The sequence below is a fragment of the Microchirus variegatus genome (genome assembly GCF_963457635.1).
Source record: "Microchirus variegatus genome assembly, chromosome: 1".
Lineage (NCBI taxonomy): Eukaryota > Metazoa > Chordata > Actinopteri > Pleuronectiformes > Soleidae > Microchirus > Microchirus variegatus.
The window spans coordinates 12,581,400-12,609,353 of NC_139802.1; the positions used below are offsets into that span (position 1 = coordinate 12,581,400).

Genomic DNA, 27,954 nt, shown 5'->3' on the forward strand with positions numbered 1-27,954 from the left:
GGAGGATGGGACGCACTGTCAGACAGACGCACACACACATGATAAATGGCTTGTGTGAATGAAAAGTCCTCCCCTTTAAGATTAATCCCCAGTTGTCAGCATTGGTGTCCCGCTACTCAGACTAGCATGCGATCTGTCGAGACCCCGCTCACCTTTTCAACGTACACTCATGTAACTGTCTGTGTACAAACACACACACACACACACACACACACACATAAACACAGACTTTTGCTGCTAGTCTCATTAGGACACCGCCTTGACGTCCATTCATTTGTCTTAACAAAGGCGTTACCACTACCCTTAACCACAGCCAGTTAATGCCTGACTAAGGAGGTTCTCATTAGGACCAGGTTTGGTCTCCATCTTATGTATTTATGCCAGAGTAGGTCCTAAAGAGCAGAAGTGGAAAGAGTACTGAAATACTCTACTCAAGTAAAAGTACCACTATTTTGATAACATTTTAGTACAAGTAAAAGTACTCGTCTGAAAATGTACTCAAGTTAAAGTAAAAAAGTACCTTACTTCTTTTGTGAGACACAAATCTCACATGAATTGTTTTTAATTAAAGGCAAACCTTTATAGATGAAAGCACTGACAAAATAAAATATGGAAACACAATGTGTCAGTCAAAATAGGTTGAAGGTCACAAGTTCTTTAAATTTCTCCTTGTGTCTTAATTAAAGCTCCCATATTATTCAAAATCTACTTTTTAATAATTTTAATCCTTATATTTAGCACTCTGGAGGTCCTGTCAGTTGGCAAAGTGTGAAAAAAGATGACCTATGTTTTTGTGGTCCTCCTCAGTCTAAGTACAGGTGATAAAACACGCAATGTTGACTTCCACACTCATTGGGACGTCACAATGCACTAAATTCCTGGAATTGTTGTCTCGCGGAGCTCCGCTTTGTCTGTAAAACACGCGAGAGTGCTGGTGAGGGCAACCGTATCTAAAAACCGAAAGTCTGCAAATTCCACGAACAGTTCTATTCTTGGCTCCACAGTGCAGCACAGAGTCCTACACAAACTTCCAGCCTCAGAGGATTTATCTGTCCAGTGGATACATGTTATATTACAACAATGCAAATTATCACTTTTCCAAATGCTAACTGCTGTTAGCTCCCAGTAGCCTCTGTGGCTGATGTCAGTTTTACTTTAACTACAAGTACATAAAACGCGAGTAAATGTAATTAATCACTTTCCACCTCTGCTAAAGAGGTAACAAATACAAGTGTGTATACATACACACACACACAGGCTGTCTGCAGGCTACATGCAGGTCAATGGGCACTAATTGTCTGTTTTTCTGATGCGACTGAAGCGTCATATTAAACTAAAAATGTGCACATGCACCGAAATCCATACACACGTATATGAACGAATCGCTTGCATGACCCCATATCCATGACAGTCTGACTGACGTGTTGTACTGACATAATAACCAGACTAGATCGACTCATTTAATAACAAGAATGGAATAAAAACAGCTGCTAATTATAAGAGTTTACTCAATGACTTATTTATATCATAAAGTAACCAGAGGCTGCAAAGACTGTATGAAATGTGCCGTATTTATCAAGAATGTATCATGCATATCAGAAAGATCACAAAGATCACTGCCAAATTAAGTCAATTTCCCTCAGGGTGGGTGACATTTCTTTTTCAAATATATCGTTCCTTGTCAGCTGATCACAGTTGACTGAAGATGTCCCGTGGTTGTGGACTCAAAAAAAAAAGTATACTCAAGAAAGTACCAATGCTGAGAAATAAAAGAGAATCCTTTACTTATTGTAACTTTTGAAACAAGTCAGTATATTTTAAAATGCATAAACCACACTCACACACATGCATCAGACTGATTTCTGTCACCAATCAAGCTCCATTTTCAGACCAAATTAATTCTTTATAATTTGGAGCTTCCAGTGGTCAACCCCCTGTGGTGCTGCAACTGAGCTGTCTGTCTTCATGTGTGGGTGTGTGTGTGGGTGTGTGTGTGTGTGTGTGTGTATGAGCATGTACAAACGCGCACACACACATATGCTTTTCTGTATGCGTGTGAAGTGGGGAACCTTACACAATAGATCTTAATTGAGAAGATGGACTGCAATCAGCACATTCTTGTAGGAAATCATTAAGTCATTTTTTTTTTTTCTTTTACTCCCCTCTCTTTCTCCTTCTTGTGGTGATTAGTATGGTAATGATCTCCTCCTGATTATGTCCATCAGAACAATCTGACATCTGTAGTCTCTCCAGCTCTTGTGCTGAGGAAAACTGATGTGGCAATGAAAGAAAAAAAAGAGAAAAGGAAAAAAAATATGCCAGCATTTCTACTTAATGTGGCTTATTAGAAAAAAGACAACATGTCACTCTAGCTGTTGTTTCTGGTAAAAGTGTAAGAGGAAGAGAGAGGGGAACCAATATGATCAGTGTTGCTTGTGGGGTGTCTTTTTTCACCGCCATGTTTTCATTTCTTCTTATAGGTATTTACCGTATACATTGACAAAAATGGTTCCGAGTTAGACGTGTGGAAGCATTCTCTGGATTTGAACTGTTGTAGGTTCAATATAGCCATTTAATTTATTATTTTGGAGAAAAATGTTTATCTGCCTGTCCCAAACATGGAAATGATGAAATTCTTGAACGTCTTATTTTGTCCACAATCAAAAATTATTCAGTTTAAATGATTTCTTTGTCAAATGGTGCAAAGAAACCATAAAATATTCACATTTTAGAAGCTGAAAAATTACGTTTGTTTTAATTATTGAAAAAATCACGCAAACTGATTCATTGATTATCACAGTAGTTGATGAATCATTTAGTAATCGTTGCAGCTCTTTTTCGGAGTATGTTAACATTACACACTGTTACATAAATAATTGTTTGTTACCTGTCTCCTATATTGAATCTAATGTTTATTATGACGTATGCTACTGATTTCTTGGCCAGGTCACCTGTGTCAAAGGGATTTTGACCTCAATGGGCTCAATTGTTTTTCGTTAATTTAGTTTGAGAACGTGTAATAAACTGATTTATTTTATTTTATATATAATACAAAAAGCCATAACAATTCCTCCAAGCACATTGTTTCCAAAAGTAAAGATTCACCAGAAATAAGCATACGGTCCTAAAAAGGTCTACGCTATTTGTGGAGCACAATGCGTGGGTCTTTCTATTCAGGCATATTCTGTCCAGCGTGTTCTCTACCCCGAGCGTCGCTCCTTAAGTGAAAGCAGAACAGAAACTATTGGCCAGAAATCCTGAGTTAATTATACATTCTGACCTGAGATGTGCACCTGCATGCTTCTGTAAAAGCTCTCCACTTTTTCAGACATAAAGGACTCCTCCTGAGCAGCCTTGACACATTTGACTTTGGATCTGCTATTATTATTTGTATGTGATGAATTATCGGAGCTGCTTTTCTTTTCTTTTTTTTTTCTTTTTCCCAACATTGAAATGAAAAAAAAATAAAAAATAAAAAAAGAGTGAGGCAGAGTACAAGGTCTAGGGTGTATAGAGCTCTGAAAAGAGACGGGAATGTTAATGGAACCATGATCAGTCACCTTAGAATTGACTAACCTTATAATCAAGTAATAAGTTAGAATTTTTACTCTCAACTACACGACTCCTATGGCTGCACCTCTAATTCAACATGTTTGTCAGATGTGCCCAGTGTTATTGTGAGACTGTGTGGTAATTAACACGTGTCGAAACCTTTTCATACATGATTCTGTAAAAAACCTCCCTTTGAAATTCTGCAGCCGTTTTATTATTTATTATGTTATTTGTGTTAAACAGCTCACTGCACATTGTCTATGTATGTGTATATATATATATATATATATATATATATATACATACATGTGTGTGTATATATATACACATATATATGTATATATATACAATAGTTAAATTGAGATGAAAATAAACTACAGTGTTGTGAAATAATTATTTAAAGGTCCCATATCATGCAAAATCAACAATGCAACGGTTTCTGAAAACCCCGAAGTCTATTCTTGGCTCCACAGTGCAGAACAGAGTCCTACACAAACTTCCAGCCTCAGAGGATTTATCTGTCCAGTGGATACATGTTATATATGACAGCAATGTGCCTGCTAGAGCCTTCAAATGATCACTTTCCCAAATGCTAACTGATGTTAGCTCCCTGTAGCCTCTGTGGTTGATGTAATTTCTTGTCCCTTAAGTTTCGTTTTACTTTTTTTAAGGTGGACCTAAAGAGATACTATACTTAACTGCGAGTTCTGAACAGGGCTGTTTTGGCAGTGTGATTGAACTGCTGTGGTGCTTCATCCTTATGGTATTTTGACCAAAGCATGTCACACAGATGTGTTCATTAGGACACCAGGGAACTAGGTTAACTTGGAGAAATAGGGTATGATACGAGACCTTTAATATGGTAAATGAGGTATTTCAGTGATATTTTTGGCATTTGAACTCTTATTTTGAACTTTTCTCCCTCTCTCCTCTGTGTCTCATTAGGAGATGGCCAAGGTATTGAATCATCCGCGCGTCTACGCCTTCCTTCATGTTCCTGTGCAGTCGGCCTCAGACAGTGTCCTCATGGATATGAAGAGAGAGTATTGCGTCGAGGACTTCAAAAGAGTGGTGGACTTCCTCAGAGAGAGGTACGGCGACGCGTGTTGTCTCTACTCAGATTTTGTTTGTTGCGTCTTTGATTTTTTTTTTATTATGTTTTTGTCTTCGTCACACGCTTCATTGTCAAACCATGTTCATCCAAACCACACACAGACACAGTGACCAGCACACATGGCTTAAGCTAACCATGTACATTCCTATGTATAACTTTATTAAGTATAGCCGCTCGCAAGAGTCAATCTGAGCTATCATATAAAATGACAAAAATACTTTTTGCTTTATTACAGATAATCTGTTTTTAAATCTGAGTAAGATCTTTTGTGGCATTACATGTGAAGGATGGTTAATCAACAAAGTTGAGTACGACGGACTATTGAGGAGAATAAAGTCGTTATATCATGAGCATAAACGTGTAATATTGAAAAAGTTGTAATATTATGAGACTAAAGGTGTAATATTGCAAGAATAAATGTGTAATATTAAATAAAGTTGTATTATTAAGAGAATAAAGTCACTATTAACAAGCATTATTAAGACAATCAGAAATTAAATTAAAATTTTAGATTTAATAATGATACAAAAATATGTTAAATGTAATACTTTGACTTTATTCTCATAATATTAAGACTTTATGCCCGAAAGATTACTTTTTTTTTTTCTTTGTTTGGCCCTAATTCTCCGTCGTAACAAAACACTATGAATGACAAAAAAATCTAAATTCTACCTTAAATCTTAAGTTATTATTGTATGATCTAATGATCGGAGTGCAACAAAACATTTTCGGAGTTTCCCGCATGATACGATGCTTGGCAGGGGAATCGGCACACACACCGGCACAAATTGATTCTGTTTTTTTTTTTTCTCCCCAACACGATTTAAAAACATCAATATCATTATATCTTTCAGTTCATTCATCTCCCTGCCCCTCCACTCACTCCCTCTCTCTCTCTCTATTACACACACACACACGGCGCCTTCATGTGTGTGCGTGTACGTGTGCAGCAGCACCCCGCATGGGGGGGGTGGTGGTGACTGACGATATACTCGCTACAACCACTCAAACCACAGTATAGTATAGTAGTATTCATTAGATAGTATGGTAATTTCATATTTTCAGTGCAGTTAATAATAATTTAATAAAGTCTACCATTGATTTGGTTACTGTGTTTGTATGGCACCGTATACTCACTATATAAGCCCTACAATATGGTCAGGGTGTTCCTTGTTAATCTAACCATTTTGTGTGCTTGTGTGTGTGTGTGTGTGTGTGTGTGTGTGTGTGTGTGTGTGTGTGTGTGTGTGTACACCCTGGCAACCTGGCACAGTATATTTAAGCATTGTTATGATAATCTCTGTTTTTATTTCTTTGTTTTTTTTAATTAAATATAGTACACAATAAATATAGATTCACTTCCATCCGCTTTTAGGTCACATGACACCACTGTTCTCAGATAAATCATATTCATATCCAGGTAATACGTCCTTTAAAGTTGCAGGTTATTTTGTTGTCACAAAGTAAATATATTCTGGTGTTTGTACTCTGCATTGCTTTTAGATAATTGCTAAGTGGAGTGGAGTTCTGTTCTCCTCCAGTTGTTTTCAATAGAATTTCAAACTCCGTGACACTGATCCAGTCACACTCTGTGGCAAATGGACACACACACACACACACGCACACATGGTACAATGCATGTCACAAGATTTTGTTTACATAATCCTCCTCTTTTTTTTTTTCTTTTTTTTGTAAAAGTTTTGTGTAGTTACTGAGTTTCTGGCTTTTGTTACTTAAACTCACATGTTCAAATACACATGTGATGCTGGTTGGTGGTGTCAAACCAGTGCCAGTGCACTTCCAGGGATCCTTGATCCACTTGGCTGCTGCAGTCATGGCTGAGTTACAGTTTGGAGTCTGGGATCGAGTCCAGGGCTTCAGGCGAGCCAAAAAACACAGCCACTGTATGAGTAAGTGTGGCTGTGTGTGCAGGAAACAGTAAGGGTATACACACTGTGCGTGTGTGTGTGTGTGAGAGAGAGAGAAAAATAAACACACGCTGTTTTGTCTATTACATTGTTTTTGAGCGGACACTTTGGCCTCTTGTGAAGTGAGCAGCAGTGTCAGAGTGTCATGACTTGTGTGTGTGTGTGTGTTATTATCATAACCCCTGGTCCCGACTTCCTTAACAAATACTTCGTAAACGCATGTATTTATGCATTAAGTAGGTACTAGAAAGACAAGAGGTGATGGATTCATTAGGTTTCTTCAGACCAGAAACAGAAATAAATGTTGCTGGTTTCTCCTGTGTGCAAGCTCGACTGTCATTTATGTTATTTATTCTTTTCATTTAAACTGAAAGGTCTTAAGTTCGATCCCTGGCTCTCTGTCTGCCAAGTGACTAAATGTTGGCCACAGAAAAACCCATATCAGTTGACCTCTAAGAAAGACATTCTCATTTTATTTTTTTACTACTTCTACAAAACATACACTGCTATTTGTTTCCTTCACCGAACCTCTGCTGTTCCATGTTCTTTTCTTTATTTAAAGGTCCCATATTATGTAAAATCAACTTTTTAATCATTTTAATCCTTATATTTGGGACTCTGGAGGCCCTATCAGTCTGCAAAATGTGAAAAAAGATGAAAAGATGACTCACTCATGTTTTTGTGGTCCTCCTCAGTCTAAGTACATGAGATAAAACACGTGATGTTGACTTCTGCACTCACGGACGTCACAATGCGCTAAATTCCTGGAATTGTTGTCTCTGCTTTGTCCGTAAAACACGCGAGAGTGCTGGCGAGGACAGCGGTATCCGAAAAAACCCTGAAGTCCGCAAAAAGTTCTGTTCTTGGCTCCACAGTGCAGCACAGAGTCCTACACAAACTTCCAGCCTCAGAGGATGTATCTGTCCAGTGGATACATGTTATATATGACGGCAATGTGCCTGCAAATGATCACTTTTCCAAATGCTAAATACTGTTAGCTCCCAGTAGCCTCTGTGGCTGATGTCATTTCCTGTCTCTTAAGTTTTGTTTTACTTTTTTTTTTAAGGTGGACCTAATGAGATACTACTAAACCGAGCATTCTGAACAGCGCTGTTTTGGCAGGGTGCTTCATCCTTATTTTGACCAAAGCATGTCACAGACATGTTCATTAGGACACCAGGGAACTAGGTTAACTTGGAGAAATAAGGTATAATATGTCTCCTTTAAATCATGTTACACATTTCTTTGTTGGGAAGAGTTTTCACATATCTCTATTTTACAATATTACTTATAATTACCTGAACAACTCAAGGTTGATGGGGAAACTGTCAGCTTGTCGTAGTGATTGAACCTCACAGGTGATTGTTAATACATAGTTTCCCACAAGTAGTCCATACCACAGCAGTATAAGTGCACTTGATATGATGAGACAGGTAGAAACCTTGTGTAGGAATGTGTAGGTCAGGCCTTATCTAACTGACACACACACACAGCAGGAGACAAATGTATTCCTTTTACTGAACCACCTCATGCCACTGACACTGCACAGGTCACAAGGGGTCAAACACCTCTGGCCTTTCTTATCAGAGTTACCTGCAGACAAACAGAGACATCAGACCTCCCTCCTTGACATCTTTCATGGCAGAGAGTCTTGAACCACACTCTGAACTTTCAAATTGTTTCCGTTTTTCTTTGTCCATTTGCCTTTTCCGTTTCTCCGCAAACAGACGTCATAACTTTTGAGTTAAGTCATATGTTCACAAAAAGGCTTTGACAAATCCTCTAACTCTTTGAGAATTGTGGTTTCTGTTAAGATGAGATCTGTATTAGAGTCAACAATTCACATTTATCCCACACTACCAATCAACAGAGTCTTTTGCGACACTATTTTCTTTGGACTGACATCAAGTTAATTTAAAAAAGGAAAAAAACTCAAAACCAATTCTTTGCATTTGCTGCTGGTCGTCAAAACTTCACTGTTTAAGCCCAAAACAGGAAGCGGATAAGGATGTTGGCATCAGCATTTCCAAAAGTCTGTTTCTTTCTGTAGGTTTTGTAAGATTTTTTTAAAATTATTTTCAACATTCTTAAGCTTTTATTACATAGGACAGATTGTAAAATGCAGGTGACATGGTGGATGGGGGTGTGCTTTAGCAGCTCAGACCTAGCATAGCATAGAGGTGGGGGTGTGTTTTAGCAGCTCAGACCTAGCATAGCATAGAGTTGGGGGTGTGTTTTAGCATCTCAGACCTAGCATAGAGGTGGGGGTGTGTTTTAGCAGCTCAGACCTAGCATAGCATAGAGTTGGGGGTGTGTTTTAGCATCTCAGACCTAGCATAGCATAGAGTTGGGGGTGTGTTTTAGCAGCTCAGACCTAGCATAGCATAGAATTGGGGGTGTGTTTTAGCATCTCAGACCTAGCATAGCATAGAGGTGGGGGTGTGTTTTAGCAGCTCAGACATAGCATAGCATAAAGTTGGGGGTGTGTTTTAGCAGCTCAGACCTAGCATAGCATAGAGGTGGGGGTGTGTTTTAGCAGCTCAGACCTATCACAGCATAGAGTTGGGTGTGTGTTTTAGCAGCCTAGCATAGCATTGAAATATAGCATATCGTGTGTAATTCTAACAATGAAAAATAACATGTACCATTGTGGATGTAGCTTTACACTTTTTAAGTGTTCTTAAATGTGATCAATTTCTGTTTTTCTCTACTCCATATAAGCAATAAACCGTCAAAACTGAATAATTTTGTTTTGTGAACAAAAGGAGACATTCAAGAACATCCTCATTTCCGGGTTTGAGAAACGATGATCAACATTTACTCATCTACACTGTCGTTTTACAGGTGTATATATATAGTAGTTTTGATCAGATATTAAGAATCGGCATATCTTAAATGTACAAATGTTCAGTCCAAACAACCAAGATGGATTGTAGTTTAAAACACATCCGTGTGGTTTTCTGATGAACTGTGCTGCATGTTTCCATAAGTAGAAAGTAAAACCAATCTGTGTCACACTAATTAAGTTTATATACAGTACATAATATATATGCAATTTATCCAGCAGTGAGTCCTACATTGCACTCTCGAGAGAAAAGAGAAGTAATTTCTCACACTTATGACCATACAACAGCTTGTTGGAACAATTTGATTTGTTCCACAGTAAAACACATGGATCGACTTTAAAGGTCTCTTGATGGTTGACCGCCGCAATCTCCAGTCACTGAAAGCTCATTCACAATAAGAAAATCTAATTGCAAATCCAGGCTTTTCTGACCCTCTTTGAAGCATGGAAGTGAACTGCTGGGAAAAAAAAATAATTCTGTGTTTCTTAAGGTTATTTTCACATCCTTGATGAGCTGGAGAACAATCAAAAACACAACAAAGACACGTAACGTTGTGGTTATGATTGATTAAAGTGAACTTAGGTCAACATTATTGACTTTTGCGTATATATACTTTTTATTCAGCGTCCTCAGTTGTGTTTTCTACAGTATTGCCTTTGCTTCTAGTTAAATTATGTTATTTAAATAGAATTTGTGATGAGATTTTTCTGTTTGATATTTTGCTCTTAGGCTTTGCCACTGACAAAAACTTAACTTCATTTTCTCCTTTGACTGATATAACTAATTTCTTCAAGCTGTTATAACTGATTGTTTCATGCCACGCACAATTCTGACAATCAGTGGCATAACTATTTTAATAAAATTGTTAATTTGTCCTCGTTTGCCAACACAGACTATATTCTTTTCACTCTTTTCTCCCTGCTTCTGTTAATTAATATCACGTCTTTATGAAATGATATATGGAGAAAAACCTTTGTGTGTTAAGCCCAATTTATACTTCTGCGTAAAGTGCTCTGCGTAGGTTACGCAGAGACTCTGCGTCGACGCAGAGCCTGGTGAAGAGCCTCTGCGTCGTCTCCGACTGCACAAAATATTTTTTAAGTGTCCGTCACTCCGTCAAGGGACAACGGAGACGGCAAGAGCTGGGATTGGTCCTCAGGACAGGCCGAGCTAAGCTGCTCTGTGCCGGCTCACAGTGAGCACCGAGCGTCCACAGACGCGGAGCTCATCCCCGCCGATAACGCCGCTGCCAAACTATAGATACGTCATATCTTAACACACACAGCACATGTTTAGACTCTAAATGGCCAATTTCTCGCCTCAAATTATCTTGAAACTGCGTTCCGTCACACAGAAAGGTGAGAAACGGCCACTGTTTCAACAACAACAGTCTTTCTCTCTCTTTCTCTCTCGGACGCCATTGCTCACTGTAGCCTAAAGCAGAACAACCTTGCGCAGCGACCCCTACTGATCGGGCGGGAAATTGCACCGCAGTTTGGAGAAGTATAATGTGGCCTTTAGTTTGCCATAATATAGGGATGATTTTCCCTCAACTACTGGGGCCAAAGATGTGTGGGTTAAGAGTTGCTAATGTGTGTGCGTAGAATTGCAGGTCCTGGCAATATGGATGTTGAGCTTTTAGGTTAGTTGGGGTGAGGAGAAAGGAGGCGCTGTAAGCCATTATATTACCAAAAACTGGTTCTTAATGGGGGACGGTTGGTTGCTGAGCGGCTCTCCGACCCTCTGTGCTTTCCTTTAAGGGTGTAAGGTTCATTTCCCTGGAGGATAAATGTTCCTGACCTCTGAAAGCCCTTTCTATCACAGGCCACAGAGGTCCTTTTCCCAAGGATACTCACTCATCTACATGCCTGTCAGCTATGTTACTTTTTTAGCATTTCTTTTATATATATATATATAAAATCCTATTTCCATAACTTCAATTTATATCAGAAGCAATATTAAATAACAATAACACAATATTTAGTTTAAAGTTGTTGTTCCTCCATGATTTGGACAGCTGACTGATACAGTGACCCTTGACCCACAAGGAAAATGACCAAGGACTGAGTTAATTTGAGCATTTGATTAACATTATGTCTTCAAACTCGGCTTCACGCGACTCTCTCTGAATTTCTCAGCATAGCAGTGTTTTAGATTGCAGATTGTATTGCCAGCAACATTGCGCTAGTAAAGTGAGACACGGTTGCAAACGGATTGGTCTTTGACTGAGAACACAGAGAAAAGATTCTGAAGTGAATTCTACTGCTCAAACAAATATAATCATTCAGAAATTTCGCCTGTGCTCTGCAGCCATAATATGGGGATGATTTTCCCTCAACTACTGGGGCCAAAGTATGAGTCGCAAAGAATAGCAGGTCCTGGCAATATGGATGTTGTGCTTTTAAGTTGGTTGGGGTGAGGAGAAAGGAGGCGCTGTAAGCCATTATATTACCAAAAACTGGTTCTTAATGGGGGACGGTTGGTGGCTGAGCGGCTCTCAGACCCTCTGAGGGTGTAAGGTTCATTTCCCTGGAGGATAAATGGTCCTGACCTCTGAAAGCCCAGTCAGCTGATCTGTTAAGTCTGATAGTATTGCTTGACAGAGCCTTATGTAATTTCTGTTCACAAATACTGCAGAGACAGATTATATAATATATACGAAATATTAGATTTGTTTGTATGTTTTAGGTATGAATGAAAAGTTGTGTAGTTCTGCTTTCAATTCTTATTTTGCTTTCCCTTAAAGTCAATAGTTGTTGTGTTCATTTGCACATTTTTAAATATACAGCTGGTGATTTATGGAGCTCATTTTCATACCTTATTTTCACAAATCACAGGGGTCAAGTGTGGCTGTTATCGGAATTGTTTTTATTACGTGTTTTATGACAACAGTAACAGTGATTTATTTTTTATTTTTTATTTATTCCCCCCCCTCAGACCTAACCAGTGAGTCCTTGATCTAAACAAAAGTGACTCAGAATCATTTTCAAGAGATTTAAATTGCCTTTGTCTTACATTCCCACATGGCAAAAGTTAAGTAATGATGTATTCCGGTGAATATCATGTCATTGCTTGGTTTCTCTGTCCTGTGGCCTTGTAAATCCACAGGATTAAAAATGCTTACATAGCTGTGGTGGAGGAAAAAAAAACACAGGAGACGGATTTGAATCACAGCAAATGAGTTGCATTTTTTTCTGGCGTGTGCAAATAGCTCAAACAGCTCGAAAGCTTGATTAAATGTATTATAATTAAGGTTGTATCACTCAAAGATAATTCTGTTGTGACCATGAGAATCAGGCACATGCTTCGTTTAGCATAGTTGCACATTAACAACCTGTCAGTGGTGCCATCGTTGTTTTTTGTTTTTTTTAATAATTATGATCTCGTTAAACTTGAAGGGTATGATTTTATAGATTTTTTTTTTTTTTGAAGAGCATTAGAAGTTGTTTTCACAAAGACTTGATCCTAAAGAAGTAATACTGAGTATTTGGTTTTCAGTCTTCCAACAGTCGGGGAATTGATTGCTTAAGCTGCCTGGTATTAAAGACACCTTTCGTGTGGTGCCGACAGAGTGACGCTGCGACTGTTGATATAGCGTTCTGATGATAACCTTTCTGTCTGTCTCAGCCCTCTCATGTTTCCCGCCAAATAAAAGTCCCCCAGGACATTTAGTTTTGTGTGTGCATGTGCACACATTAGTCATTTCTGTTAGTCACGAGGAATGACTTTGGTTATATCAAACATCCCTGGGTAACGGCGAGACCCACGCATCAGTAGCGTGACTGCCCATTGTGGAGTCAGTGTTTCGCTCTGTTTGTTGTTGAAGACCGAGCTTCGTTGGTACACACACATGCACACACACACACACTTAAGGGTTTAAGGTATCAGCCAGGGCTAATGTTTCACCAGAATAGTCGGTGGGGCGGCAGCTCCTTAAAAGCAGGTGTCAGTGTGTGTGTGTGTGTGAGTGTGTGTTTGTTAGGGAGAGGGCAAGACAGGCGGGAAGAGAGCAGCGTGTAAGACAGGTTTGCCCGCGATAACCTGCCACAGTGGCGCGACTTGTCAACATTACACGCCTCCTTTCTCTTCTCCTTTTCCCCCTCCAGCTGATGATTCAGCGAGGAAAGTAAATGAAGCAACACTTAGTTTCTGTGTGATCTTTTTTTTTTTTTTTTTTATCTTAAACCTTTAATCACATCGATTGAATATAAATGTAGATCAACAAGGTTTAGTCATGGCAGGCCTTAGGAACATCTGACACGCACACTTACTTTATGTACTGTTGTGTACTCATCGTTCAGCAGGTCAATTTCAGTTCACCTCCTTGTTTTGCTTATTCATTTCACCAGTGTGTGCTACCACTGTTGTCAACTGGAATGCATAATTTTGAGTCGCATACAGCACATACAAGAGTACATAGATGTCACAAATATTCATTTAGAAAGCTTTGAAGGGGACATATTATGCAAAATCAACTTTTTATATCCTTATATTTTGGAGATGAAACACGCCATGTTGACTTCCGCACTCAATGGGATGTCGCAATGCGCCTGGAATTGTTGTCTCGCAAAACTTTGTCTGTAAAACACGCGAGAGTGCTGGCGAGGGCAACGGTATCCGAAAACCGGAAGTCCGCGAAAGTCTGCGAAAAGTTCTATTCTTGGCTCCACAGTGCAGCACAGAGTCCTACACAAACTTCCAGCCTCAGAGGATTTATCTGTCCAGTGGATTCATGTTATATATGTGCCTGCTAGAGCCTGCAAATTATCACTTTTCCAAATGCTAACTGCTGTTAGCTCCCAGTAGCCTCTGTGGCTGATGTCATTTCCTGTTCCTTAAGTTTCGTTTTACTTTTTTTTAAGGTGGACCTAAAGAGATACTACTAAACAGAGCGTTCTGAAAAGGGCTGTTTTGGCAGGGTGATTGAACTCCTGTGGTGCTTCATCCGTATGGTATTTTGACCAAAGCACGTCACAGACCTGTGCATTATGACACCAGGGAACTAGGTTAACTTGGCGAAACAGGGTATAATATGACCCCTTTAATTGTGTGACAGATTTCTATATATTAAATCTCAGGCCATACATTTCTTGTTTTCTAAAATGTGTGAATACAGGAAACACAGCGGATGCAGAATGAAGTCACATTTTATTTACATAGCACGTCAGGAATTTAAACTGTTTCCGTCAAGACGTAGAGAACTTTTAACACAGCAAAATTAAAAAAGAAAGACATAGACAGGAAAAACACGTTTATGATTACCACTCACTAATTTCCACATCATTTTTCCTTTAAAGAAATTCTTATGTTAGCTGATCTGGCAACCTCTGTAGCCAACTGAACTTAACTTCTTGTGTCTCCATGACAACAAGCAGGATGTCACAAGTCTTTACTTTTTAATCTCTCCTTGAAACAAACCTTACACTCACAGTTTTTCACACAGTGCCATACCATGTGAAGCCATGTTGTGTTTTATAACCCTTTCATTGTATGGAATAACCTGAGCTTGTAATTCACGACAATTATAGGCTTCATAAAGATGATAGACTGGATACATATAATTAAGGGTATATAATTTCCAACCTTTGGTTTATATTAACTCAACACAGATAGATTTAGTTTATTTTCACTGTGCTAGCTTTTGTTTTTACACATGGTTTATTTATTTAGGGCGATAGAAGAGATTTAATCCAGGAAGGTGAGAAGGGTAAAAAGGAGAAGGAGCCTTCCTGTCCACATACCTGTCTGTGTGTCATGCGAGTCTTGTGTTTTTAGTCTGCTCAGTTTAAACAACAGTAAAGGGGAAGAAAATGAGTCACTGACCTCACAACAAGCTGAAACCAAGAGTGTGTGTGTGTGTGTGTGTGTGTGGGTCTGTGTGTGTGTGTGTGTGTGTGTGTGTGTGTGTGTGTGTGGGTCTGTGTGTGTGTGTGTGTGTGTGTGTGTGTGTGTGTGTGTGTGCGCACTTCAGACGCAGAGAAACACTTTGTGGATAATGACTCTTGGCAGTTCCAAACACATCCTTGTCTTATTGATACTTCCCCTGGATTATTTCTTATTTCCTCTCACACCACAAACACACACACACACACACACACACACACACACACACACACACACACACACACACACACACACACACACACACACACACACACACACACACACACACTCACACACACACACACACACACTTGTTTCCTTAATTTAGTGTTCATTTTCTGTAGACCTCTCAGACCACAGTGCGTACGCTTAGACACAAACGGAGACAAGACAGTCGCATGCTTGTTCATACGCACGAGCTCGTGTCTGTTTGCATCATCAAAACATGTTGAAACAGAACTGAAACTCTCAACTTCCCAGTGGTCACAAAGAGCAGGTGCCAAAAAACAGCTTGAGAATGAACAAAGTGTTCTTTTTTTCCCTCCCATCACATCATAATAGTTTGACCCCGTTTCGAAACTGAACAGCCTCAGTTTTTTAATATTCACGGTGCCGTCTCCAGCGTAATCACTTTGTTTAAATGACAGAGTCGGACGGAGACGAAGTTAGTCATACATCACAGAAGCTGTCATTTAATATTAATCGTTTCCTTAACTAACTGACTGTTGTGTATAATTTGCTATTTTAATGCTTTGGATGTGGGTTTGACTCATGAGGTTTAATCTTATCTGCGTCTCTGAAGGACTGAGGTTATGTTTGAGTTTCCTCACACGTTCAAACCATATAGTCGTATTAGTTTTTTCTTATATTTACTCAGATTAATCTTAATTGTACTAAAGTATGGGAATGTACACAGAGTGTTATAACAGCATCACAACTGTTTTTCATATTGTTCAGTTAGATTGTTCCGCCTTGGAGCATAAAATTGTATCTACACGTGTAGATATACACACTCTCTGAGAGTAGATTTAGAACATGCTAACACCTGCATCTTCACAGCAGACGCATCACTGGATTACAGTAGTGTGTTACGGTCAGTTATTGATATTCAAGGTCTTATAAAGTCTTAAAAATTTGGGAATTTTATGAGGTGTGGCATTCAATTTCTCCAGGCAGAATGAACACATTTTTTTAAAATGTTTAACCATCAAGTTTAATGTTTTGTTTTACCTGTATTTAATATCCAGACACGTGGACATGTATTCGTTTGTCGCTGTGGACGTCTTTTAAACGTAGAAGAAGTGTACACTTTTCATTCATCATTGGCCTGTTTTTAGTAGTTCTGATATGAAATACAAAGGCTGCATGCTTTGATTTGATGTAAGTATTCTGAATACCGATTTCTTGTTCCCCCATTTAATGGTCTTCATTTTTCCTTTTTGAGGTCTTAAAAGGGTCTTAAAAGTCATTAAAGGGGACATATTATGCAATTAACTTTTAAATCATTTAAATCCTTATGTTTGGGACTCTGGAGGCCTTATCAGTGAGAAAAAATATGACTCACTCATATTTTTGTGGTCCTCCTCAGTCGAAGTACAGGAGATAACACGCGATGTTGACTTCTGCACTCATTGGGACGTCACAATTCGCTAAATTCCTGGAATTGTTGTCTCGCGGAGCTCCGCTTTGTCTAGAAAACACACAAGAGTGCTGGAGAAGGGCAACGGGATCTGAAAACTGGAATTCTGCGAAAAGTTCTATTCTTGGCTCCACAGTGCAGCACAGAGTCCTACACAAACTTTCAGGCTCAGAGGATTTATCTGTCCAGTGGATACATGTTATATATGACGGGAATGTGCTTGCTAGAGCCTGCAAATGATCACTTTTCAAAATGGTAACTGCTGTTAGCTCCCAGTAGCCTCTGTGACTGATGTCATTTCCTGTCCCTTAAGTTTGTTTTACTTTTTTTTAAAGGTGGACCTAAAGAGATTCTACTAAACAGTTTTGGCAGGGTGATTGAACTGCTGTGGTGCTTCATCCTTGTGGTATTTTGACCAAAGCATGTCACAGACATGTTCATTAGGACACCAGGGAACTAGGTCAACTTGGGGAAATAGGGTATAATATGACACCTTTAAAATCGGTTCTAAAAAAAAAAGTGCAGATATCCTGGCTACAGTGCAGTGTGAACAGGAAATCCACCTCCCCCAAGTTAACAGTGTTGAAATTCAAGTAACAAGGCAGCAAAGTGCTAACTTCTCCTCCTGTGCTCGCTCCTTCTCCCAATGTTCTCACATGAACACCCACAAGGTCAACTGATACTGGTAGATCCAGCTGCACAGTCACTGTCTGACTCACCGTCTCTCCGTCGCTCTCTCTCTCTCTCTCATATCATATTTCCCTGGCTCAGTGTTTGACTCAACACACCTTTTTGAAAGCTTATTCAACCACACAGTTTCACTCGCTGCTGACAAAGTATAATTAGTTTGACTTTTCTCATTTGTGAGGGAAGCTTCTTTTCAAGTTCTGCTCCGTTACCTCTTGTTTGTTTATCCGTGTTTCTAAATTCCTGTATACTATAAACAGACGACACGGAGGGAAAGTTTCCACCTTCATAGAGAGCTTGGAAGTAATTAAGAGTAATGTTCAGCAGTGATGAGCTATCAAACTCTAAGGAACAGATTTGTATCCTCGACCATTTCAGTTCAGCTAATATTACAGGTTTCATGTGAAAACATGTAACCTGAGGCCTTCAGATGTGGGAAGAAAAAAAAAAAAAATCTCTTTTCATGTGTGTTTGTATGTTCTCTTTCATAGTTTATTGATGGTTAAACTCAAATGTTAAATTATGGAACAGTTTTTGTGACTGTTTAATAATCCCTTTAATCATTTTATTGTTTTATTATTATTTATATACTTAAAAAAGTATTTACTGTTTTGGTAAAAAGAAATGTAGTACACAGTGAAGTAGAAATGTTAATTGTCTTATTGACATTCAAAGCTTTGGTAAAAAAAAAAATTAAAAAGTGATATTTCCTAATTGGTAATTGATTTTCATCGGTTGTGAACAAACATAGCAGCAAAATAACATTTTTGTTGTAGCAGCAAAGAACGTTCATGTTTTTAAAAGTAAACTCAAGACCTTCATTTTTAGTCTGGCTTTTGATTTAAAAAAATATTTTATTTTATTTATTTATCTGTCAACCTTGTCTGTTTTTATTCCATCCTACTCTTATTCCCTGTTGGTTTTTACTGTTTTTGATTCATCTTATCTTAAATAATTATTCTCCTCCTTTGAGTATTTTAATTTCCTTGCATATTTTAAGCGACTTACCGATTTTCTTTCTTAACTTTTTTTACAGTAACCTTTTATTTGTAATCTCGCAGTATTTAGTTACTTTAGTTACATGACCCCAGTGTTTCTTCATTGATGACGATGGAGACAGTTTTGTCTTTTGCATGTTGACTTCATGTTCCTGTTTTGGCATTTGTGTGTGTGTCTGTGTGTTTTTGGCAAAGTGGGGCTGAGGCTACGGTTGTGGGACTGTGTTTGTGTTCATTTATATTAAAATTGCGATATAAATAAAGTCTGTTAAAGTTGTATCAGCTGGAGAAGCAGCCTCCGCATGTGAGCCCCAGTATTTTGTTCTTCTGTCATCAGTACGCTGGTCTGTTTACACTAGTAAACACAGATGTCTCTTCATTATTGCTATTTTTCCCTTAAAGTGGTCATATTATACCCTATTTCTCCAAATTAACCTTGTTCCCTGGTGTCCTAATGAACATGTCTGACGTGCTTTGGTCAAAATACCATAAGAATGAAGCACCACAGCAGTTCAATCACCCTGCCAAAACAGCCCTGTTCAGAACGCTCTGTTAAGTAGTATTTCTTTAAAAAAAAAAAAAAAAAAAAAAAAGTAAAACCAAACATAAGGGACAGGAAATGACATCAGCCACAGAGGCTACTGGGGGCTAACAGCAGTTAGCATTTGGAAAAGTGATAATTTGCAGGCTCTAGCAGGCACATTGCCGTCATATATAACATGTATCCACTGGACAGATAAATCCTCTGAGGCTGGAAATTTGTGTAGGACTCTGTGCTGCACTGTGGAGCCAAGAATAGAACTTTTCGGGGACTTCCGGTTTTCAGATCCCGTTGCCCTCGCCAGTTTTACAGACAAAGCGGAGCTCCGCGAGACAACAATTCCAGGAATTTAGCATCTTGTTTCGTCCCAGTGAGCACGGAAGTCAACATCGCATGTTTTATCTCCTGTACTTAGACTGAGGAGGACACGACTGATGGGGCCTGCAGAGTCCCAAATATTAGGATTTAAATGATTAAAAAGTTTATTTTGCATAATGTGGGACCTTTAAGTCACACTCCTGGTCCCTTAAATCGTCCACACATAAATCCCCTTCTCCATAAAGAAAAGATTTGTGTCATCACTCATTTCCGCAGTGAACGCGAGGAAGAACATTTCCGACTATAACTGGGTGAGTGGCACGGAAAAGCTTACACTTTTACAACGTGCTCACGACCGTTCATTTGATTAAGCTTAGGCTTTTTATGTGCTGCGTTTATCTGGTAGCTTTGATGGTATCCATATCTGAGGTGGTCAGCTCAGGGCACCAGGATGGAATGATCAATCATATGCTGTGCGTATGTCAGTAAAGGTTGGATTAAATTGAAATAAAGTGCAAAGAGATGGTCCATTTAACGCTTGGCTAGACAGTCACGAGTGTCGCGCCTCTCTCTCTCTCTCTCTCTCTCTGTCTGTGTGCGTGATTGTGTGTGCACGCTCTTATTACTCCTCCCTCTGACTAATGAAATGTGCATGTGTGTGTTCTTTTTACCCTTCTCCATGGCTAATGAAGTGTGTGTGTGTGACTGTGTGTGTATGTGTTAAATTGAACTGCAGTTCTGCTCTAGTGTGTTCAGGCTGTTTCATTAAATGATAAAGTTTACTGATGACTCCAGTGGGATCATTATTTACTTGGCTCTCCATTCATTCCACGGCAGCCACCTCCATCTTTACAAATGACCTGCTTCACTGAAAGACAGAGGTTATTTTGCATCTCGGAGACGAATGACTCGGTATTCACTTAGTAGACCAGTGACTTAGCCGACACGTTGAAAAGAACCTCTTGTGTTTTTGTCTTATTTTCTATCATATATACTGCAGTTTTCTCATTTTCCTTATGTTGCAGCGCTTTGCTCTTTGGAACCTTTAATACAGCAGATTTTTTTGTTGCTGATCTCAACATTGATAAAGGAATTCCTTTGACCTCCTGGCTTTTGCCCTGATGTATATGTTGTCTTATTTTAATTTTTCCAGTTCTCGTCCATTCAATTTTATTTGTATAGCACCAAATCACAGCAGACGTTATCTCAAGGCAAGACGGCATTATCGAGAGCAGAGAAACCCAACAATTCACACAATGAGTGAACACTAGGCATCAGTGGAGACAAACAAACACACACTTTTAACAGGAAGAAATCTCTGACACAACCAGACCGATCTGCCTCGACCGGTTGGGGTGAAAGGAAAAATGGGAGATGAAGGGGTGAGAAGGGACAAGAGGGAGGTGAGGTAGACACAAGAAAGACCAGGAGCAGATATAGAACAATTGTATCGTATGTAGTTATACGTTTAGACCAGGGGTTCTCAAAGTTTTGATACCTGAGGGCCAATTTAGGAACCCAACATCGGACTGAGGGCCGCCAAAGGAAAAGAAAAAGGACATAAAAACAGAAAGAAATAGCATTTGTAATAATTTTAATGACCAGATTGCAGTTCTACAGTTTAGCGTTAAGTAATATAAGCGTTAATATAATGTAATTTAAGCATTAATGTAATAACGCTTTGTAATTTACTGGGTAATTACCCAGTATTTTGGCCATTGTTCTTACCTTCTAATTACAGGTTAATACCAAGTAACACATTTCTGTTACCATATATTTACTGGGTAAATAGTAATTGGAGGCTGTAGCTACCTGCTTATTACCAGCTTATAACCCAATAATACACTAAAATGCACCATATAGAAACCAGGTAAATACCCAGTATTTTTGTTTACACTTATAGGTCTGTATCCAGTAATGTCCAATAAACATTTAACAAGCTTAGTAGCTTCTGGATTAAAACTATCAACTGTTATTCATTGCGGGCCGCCAGAAATGTTTCTGCGGGCCGTCATTGGCCCCCCGGGCCGCACTTTAAGAACCAATGGTTTAGACCAGGGGTCTGCAACCTGCGGCTCTAGAGCCACATGTGGCTCTTCAGCCTTTCTGCAGTGGCTCCTTGCTTTAGAGAACAAGGCGACAAATAAAAGTCTTTTAATATGTTGTGCAATGCATCCAACCTTGAAGTAAAAATGCAATATTCAGTACACATGTGGATGTCCTGTCCATCTTTGGATCCACATGCCTTTTTCTCAAGTATGAACAACACACAATCCGAATGTTTGCTTAATTTATTTCAAAGTGGGGTCATTTTAATTTCAACAATTTGTCACAAACAATGAAACAATGGAAGAACCAGGTCAACATTAGTGTGTGTTTTATTTTTGCTCCACTTTATAAGAGGCTGTGTATAAACTGAACATTTTGTAGTTCTTAAAGTTTACAAATGAAAAGAACTCTTGCTTCTTGTATGTATTATATCCGCATAAAAACCTTAATTCATGTTATTATCTTCATTTTGTGGGTTGTTTTGCGGCTCCAAATGAATTTTATTTGGGTGGAGAGGCGACAAAATGGCTCTTTTCATCCTAAAGGTTGCAGACCCCTGGATCAGTTGACATGTTTATAGAACTACAATGTCAACTTTAATTGAAGCATAGCAATAATAATGGCGATGATATGTAATAATAATAATAGCCTATTTGAGACCATATTTGGCTGTTGTGTGCTAAATCATGAATTTACAACAGGACTGGGATCTCTAGTGTCATATCAAATAGTGTAAATAGTAAAATATAGATATGGTATTTCAGTTTTCTGATTTTACATTTTCCTGATTTGGTAAAGTGAGTGTAGATTAATGAGGGGAGAGTAACTGCGGAAAACTAAAAGCATTCAAATTCCATCCAAAGTGAATGCGCTGTATATAATATCGCAATGTTGGATGACGTTTCCATTAATGAGATTAAGGTATAGAAAAGTTATGTGTGGAAATATCCGGCATCAGACTGCTCTCAGCCAGCGTTTCTAATTAATTTTCCCACAATGTGTCAGCCCAGCATCTCCTTCTTTGTCATAATAAATGAAAAAAAAACATCTTACACTTGCACACATATCTCATAATAACATCGGGAATCTCTAACGTAGTGTTAAGCTCCATTGTCACACTGCACATCCACATGCTTCAGCTGCAGCTGTGTGCGTGTACACGCGTGAGTTCCACGTAATAACAGTTGCCTTGTGCGAGAGCTGCTCCTTCGGTCTTTAATCACTTCGCCATAGATTGAATTAATTCTGTGGGAAATGTTGTACTCGTGAGAGGAGCTCATTTCAAACCAAAGCACATAAACATGTTACTGGACATGTTGCAAATGTTTGGGTTGCAACTCCGATTTGTTGATTGGATTGAAACATTTACAACATGAATTTAGTTGTTTTACTTAATTTAGTTTGCAGAAATGTAGCTTTTTAAGAGGCCTTTTAAAAAGCTTAATTTATGTGTTTCAGTTAAAGCCTCAGCGGAGGGATAAATAAGGAAATTTTAAGTCTTTGAATGTGAATGAAGAAAAATATCGAGAGCTGGGAATTAGCACAATATACCCTCTTAACAACGTATGGAAAATATTATAAAATCAGTACTTTTGATTCATTATTAACTCTCTTATGACCGTTATGATATACAGATTTATTCTGATTTTATGCCTGTAGAATTGTCATAAAATGTTCAATGCCCCTTTTTCCAAGATAACTTTCACTTTCTATATCTGGCAGTTATTCAGCCGTTTAAGAATACGGTACTGAGAAGCTGACACACTGATGAATGTTGTCTGTGATTGGACGTTCGTTCCACAGAAGTCCTGAGGGTTACCGTAATGACAAGTATATGGGCGCAAATCTCTATTTCTCTGCTTTCTGGTATCCATCCATCCATCTTCTTCCTCTTTATCCTATACACTTCGGGGCAAATGGTCGGGTCACACCCTGAACGGATAGCCAGTCCATAGTTTTTGAATTTTGAATGGTTAAAGGTAAAGAATACTCTGGTTTTCTCCCGCAGTCCAAAAACATGCAGAGTTTAATTGGACACATGATTGTCTCGTCTCTGTATGTTGGCCCTGCGATGGACTTTGCGACCCCACCTTTCACCTCACATCAGCTGGGTTTGGCTCCAGCTCCCTTCGACCCTCATGTGGAGGATAAAGCCTTTAATGCAGCAGTGCCTGCTTGTATGTTTGTTCCTGTGTGAGTTTTTCCAGGAAAAAAAAAAAATCAAAATCAGCCCCCAGTTCACTTTTGAAACCCAGAAAATAGACAGAGAAATCAAGGATTTGAGGAAAGAATGAGCGAAGGACTGAGGCTCAGGGAATCTTTCTGACAGTTTGACAACTCTTTGCACACCGACTGAAACCATCACCTGTCTCATACCATCTATCTCTTCACCAACCATTTGTCTGTCACCCTCCTGCTCTCAAGCATACGGCACTCCGTTTTCTTCTACTTATACATCCTTTAGTCATCTACAACACAAAATCCAGAATGCAGCGACTGTATTCATTCATTCATTCATTCATTCATTCATTCATTCATTCTTATGATATTTTTTGTTGATATAATCTATATTGATATAAAATTGCTCACTTTTTTAAATCATTTTTTTTTCATTAAAACTATTATATTGTTTTTTTATATATACAAAAGTAAAAATGGGCCAATTTTATGATCTGAAACTATCTTGAAATCACTGGTTGTGACATGAAACTTTCCAGACTCTGCATTCTTCACACAAACAAACTGACTTTGGTGACAGCATTAGCTCTATTCAACTCTCGTGTCAGATGTAATCTGTTTTTAAGCTCATGGTACCTGTCACTTAAGTATCCAGAGTCATTTTACAGCTTTTGAAGTTTGCATTAGAGGCAAATTGGAAACCATTGTTTGGTTGTTCGGCTTTAATCTGACTGAATCCCCGCTGTTATCTGGCCAGTCACATGGCACCTTCTCAACCACTTCTGACAGTGCCCTCCTTCATCCTTGATGGTGGAAGTGGGTGAAGAAAGTGAGTGATAACCAAGCAGACCACTTTCTCTCTTTCTGTCCCTGTAAATTGAGCTGCTACATGACAGTGCCATTACCTCCAGCTGCCACCGTTAAATCAAACACTTAAGTGTCTGAGTGATTACTCACACTCCTCACAAGAGTCCCCCTTTCTTCCCCTTGTTGGTTCCTTCTCTTTCTCCGTTAAGGACAGAATTGTTTTCTGTACATTGTGCGCACAGTGTTATTCTTTTTTGTCAGTTTGCACAATAAAAATGTATTTAAAAAGGATTTAAAAAGGATGTGAAGGGAAGTGAGTACAGCACAGATCGGCACTGACTGTATTCTGCATGATTATTAACTTTATGATTTAATCATTTAGTCCTTAACTTTGTCTCCCTGTGCAGTCATTCGTGTGGCACACGCATGTAATCAGGCCATACGAGCAGTGACCGTGCTGCGTGTCGGGGGGAAACTCGGTGCAGCTTATATGAACTGTATTGTGCTCCAGTTTGGGTCAGATACAAATTAGATAACCTGTCTGGATCTTGGATTTTTTTTCGCCTGCAGCCCCAAGCTGTGCTGTAGCTTGCAGTTAAGAGACAAAGCAGTTAATGATTCTCTGTGGCTGTGCTACATTATTCTCTTCACTTTAATTAAGGATGTCCCAATCTGAAGCATCATATCGGAGCAGATCTGTTCTCTTTTTTAAACTCAATCACCCAGATCTCCGCCCCATGATCTTTTACGCCACTGACATTCATTTCGTATTACTCGGTTTGATATAATTGATTATATTTACACATACATCTGGCATTTCAGTTACCTTTTACGGTGATATGTAAAACATGAGAGCAGCTCTGCAGCTGAAAGGCATCCTTGGTAGTATGAAAAATACCAGGTTCAGTACCCAACCCCACATACTCAAATGCATAGTGATGAAGTATAGATGCGACTAAGAGGGTGAAACATCTGAACGAGCTAAAGTGAAAAACAAGCAACACTAATATGACTCAAGATGAGAAATGACGAAAGAACTGACCTGGATAACACAATGCAGCTGACAACTCTTCCCTGAGCATCACTGATAATTTTCCCATTAAATATATTTTAGGCATAAGCGTATGACATGTGACAACTCTGCGCCTCTGAGGTTTTGATCACATCTTCAAAAGAGCTTTAATCTCGGGTAAATCACTGAAAACAAAGGTACTCATGACCTTTAAAACTGTGGATCTGTAGCCTTTATGTTGGAAAGGAATTTGACAAGGTAAACAAGTCAACGTGATGGCAGATGTGTTTTCTTTTCCCGCAGACTTTTAAGGGTCAAGTTCACTTCGCAAGAGAGAAGACCGTATGTGGTATCAGATTTTTCAACTTCACTTTTCAAAAACATTGTTTCAAGTTTGACCCAGTAACGGATGACAGGTTGACAGCATTTTGAAAAAAATATACCGTGGCTTTTTTTGCAGAAGCCACTTCTTGGTGCTGTGTACCTCACAGAGAAAGTTGTGTTTGTTCATTTAAAAAAAAAGTGCTTTTAGTCTTGTAATTTTGACAACTACCTTTTTGTTTTAGAAATGACTGCAGTCTCACTGGGTAAAATAGAGTTGAGTTTGTAAGTGAGCAGTCTTAAAGGGGGCATATTATGCAAAAGCAACTTTTTAATTTTAATTCCTTATATTTGGGAGGAGATGAAACATGCGATTTTGACTTTCGCACGTGAAGTCCGTGAAAAGTTCTAGTCTTGGCTCCACAGTGCAGCACAGAGTCCTACACAAACTTCCAGCCTCAGAGGAATGCTAACTGCTGTTAGCTCCCAGTAGCCTCTGTGGCTGATGTCATTTTCTGTCCCTTAAGTTTTGTTTTATTTATATATTTATTTATTTATTTTTAAGGTGGACCTAAAGAGATACTACTAAACCGAGCGTTCTGAACGGGGCTGTTTTGGCAGGGTGATTGAACTGCTGTGGTGCTTCATCCTTATGGTATTTTGACCAAAGCATGTCACAGACATGTTCATTAGGACACCAGGGAACTAGGTTAACTTGGAGAAATAGGGTATAATGTGAGTCCTTGAAGTTGATTTTAGATCACAGATAATAGATTGTAGACTTGTAGGTCAATATGATGTTGTAACTTCTTGTTGGATTGGTCAAACAGTGTTCAAATACCCTGCTTGTGTGTGTGTGTTCACTATTGTGGTGTGTAAAAAGGATGGGTTAAATGCAGAGGACAAATTCACTATCGCTAATTAATGTGTGCGCATCCATCTATCTTCTACCACTTTTATCCTTCACATGAGGGTTGTGGGGGTGCTGGTGCCAATCCCAGCCGACATAGGGCGATAGGTGCGGTACACCGTGGACATATTGCCAGTCCATCACAGGGCCACACAGAGACAAACAACCATCCACTCTCACACCTACAGACGATTTAGGGTGTCCAATTTGGTGTGTGTGCAAAAATGATGATACCAGAAACATCTATTTATTACAGACAAGATAGCCCAAGTTTTAAAACCTCACAGTACTGACTTTATCGGATTTCCTCTTTTTTTTTTTGCACATTATGTTGTGTTTCTGGTCTCTTCAAACTCACGTCGTCTCAGAATTACACACTCAGTCCTCCTGCTGTTCTATCTCTTTTCGTTCATTTCCACCAATCGATTCAGTGCAGTCCAGCTCACCGCGGTGTGGTTTGGAACGCCGCTCCCTGCTCTGCCTTGTTGTTTCCACCGTGTGGTTTGTGTGTGGGCCGAATATGTAAATGATGTAGCTACGTAAGTAACGTGAGGTCACACCAATTAAGAAGAACGCCGCACAGTAAAATCACAGAATTATCACAGAAGAAGCTGACAAGCTTTGTTTGTCACGATGATTCTCTGTTAACCAGTCACCGAACTGTTTAGCTCCACCCTGTAGGAGCCGGACCACTGTGCTCGGCACCCTGACAGAAGGGTTTGACAGTGGGAATGCAAATAATTGTGAAACCAAGCTGAACCGAAATGTTCCAACATCACTATCACATTATTATAAAGCCACCAGGTTACATGCTAATGTGATTTTAGTTTCCACAAAAACAGCAGGTTTCAAAACTATCTACGTTTTGACAACACAATCCCCCCCGACAGCACATTACTTTTCCATCCTTAACTCAGTCAACATGTCTCTCTCTCTCTCTCTCCGTTCACTGTCCGACTCCTACGCTACAGCGGCCCCAGTGTGCCGCGCATTATCATTTCAGAGAGCGCGCACACACACTCGCAGCGTGCACACTGCGGCACAGATGGGTAGCGTGGTCTCTTTCCAACAGATGAATAGGTAAATATTTACCTTCGCAGATTGTCTTTCTTCCACGTTCATATCCTCCCATTCCTCCACCCATCGCCTTCGTCTCTACACCTCCATGCCG

At 39.2% G+C, this 27,954-nt stretch overlaps 1 protein-coding gene across 1 annotated transcript in view; it reads left to right on the forward strand.

The window, feature by feature from the left end:
- The window catches only part of cdkal1 (CDK5 regulatory subunit associated protein 1-like 1), a 230,031-nt gene that overhangs the window by 135,649 nt on the left and 66,428 nt on the right, over positions 1-27,954 (forward strand). Inside the window, exon 10 of the mRNA XM_083894656.1 lies at positions 4,498-4,643. Coding sequence (XP_083750782.1) covers positions 4,498-4,643 — 146 coding nt within the window. The remainder of the gene's footprint in view (positions 1-4,497; positions 4,644-27,954) is intronic.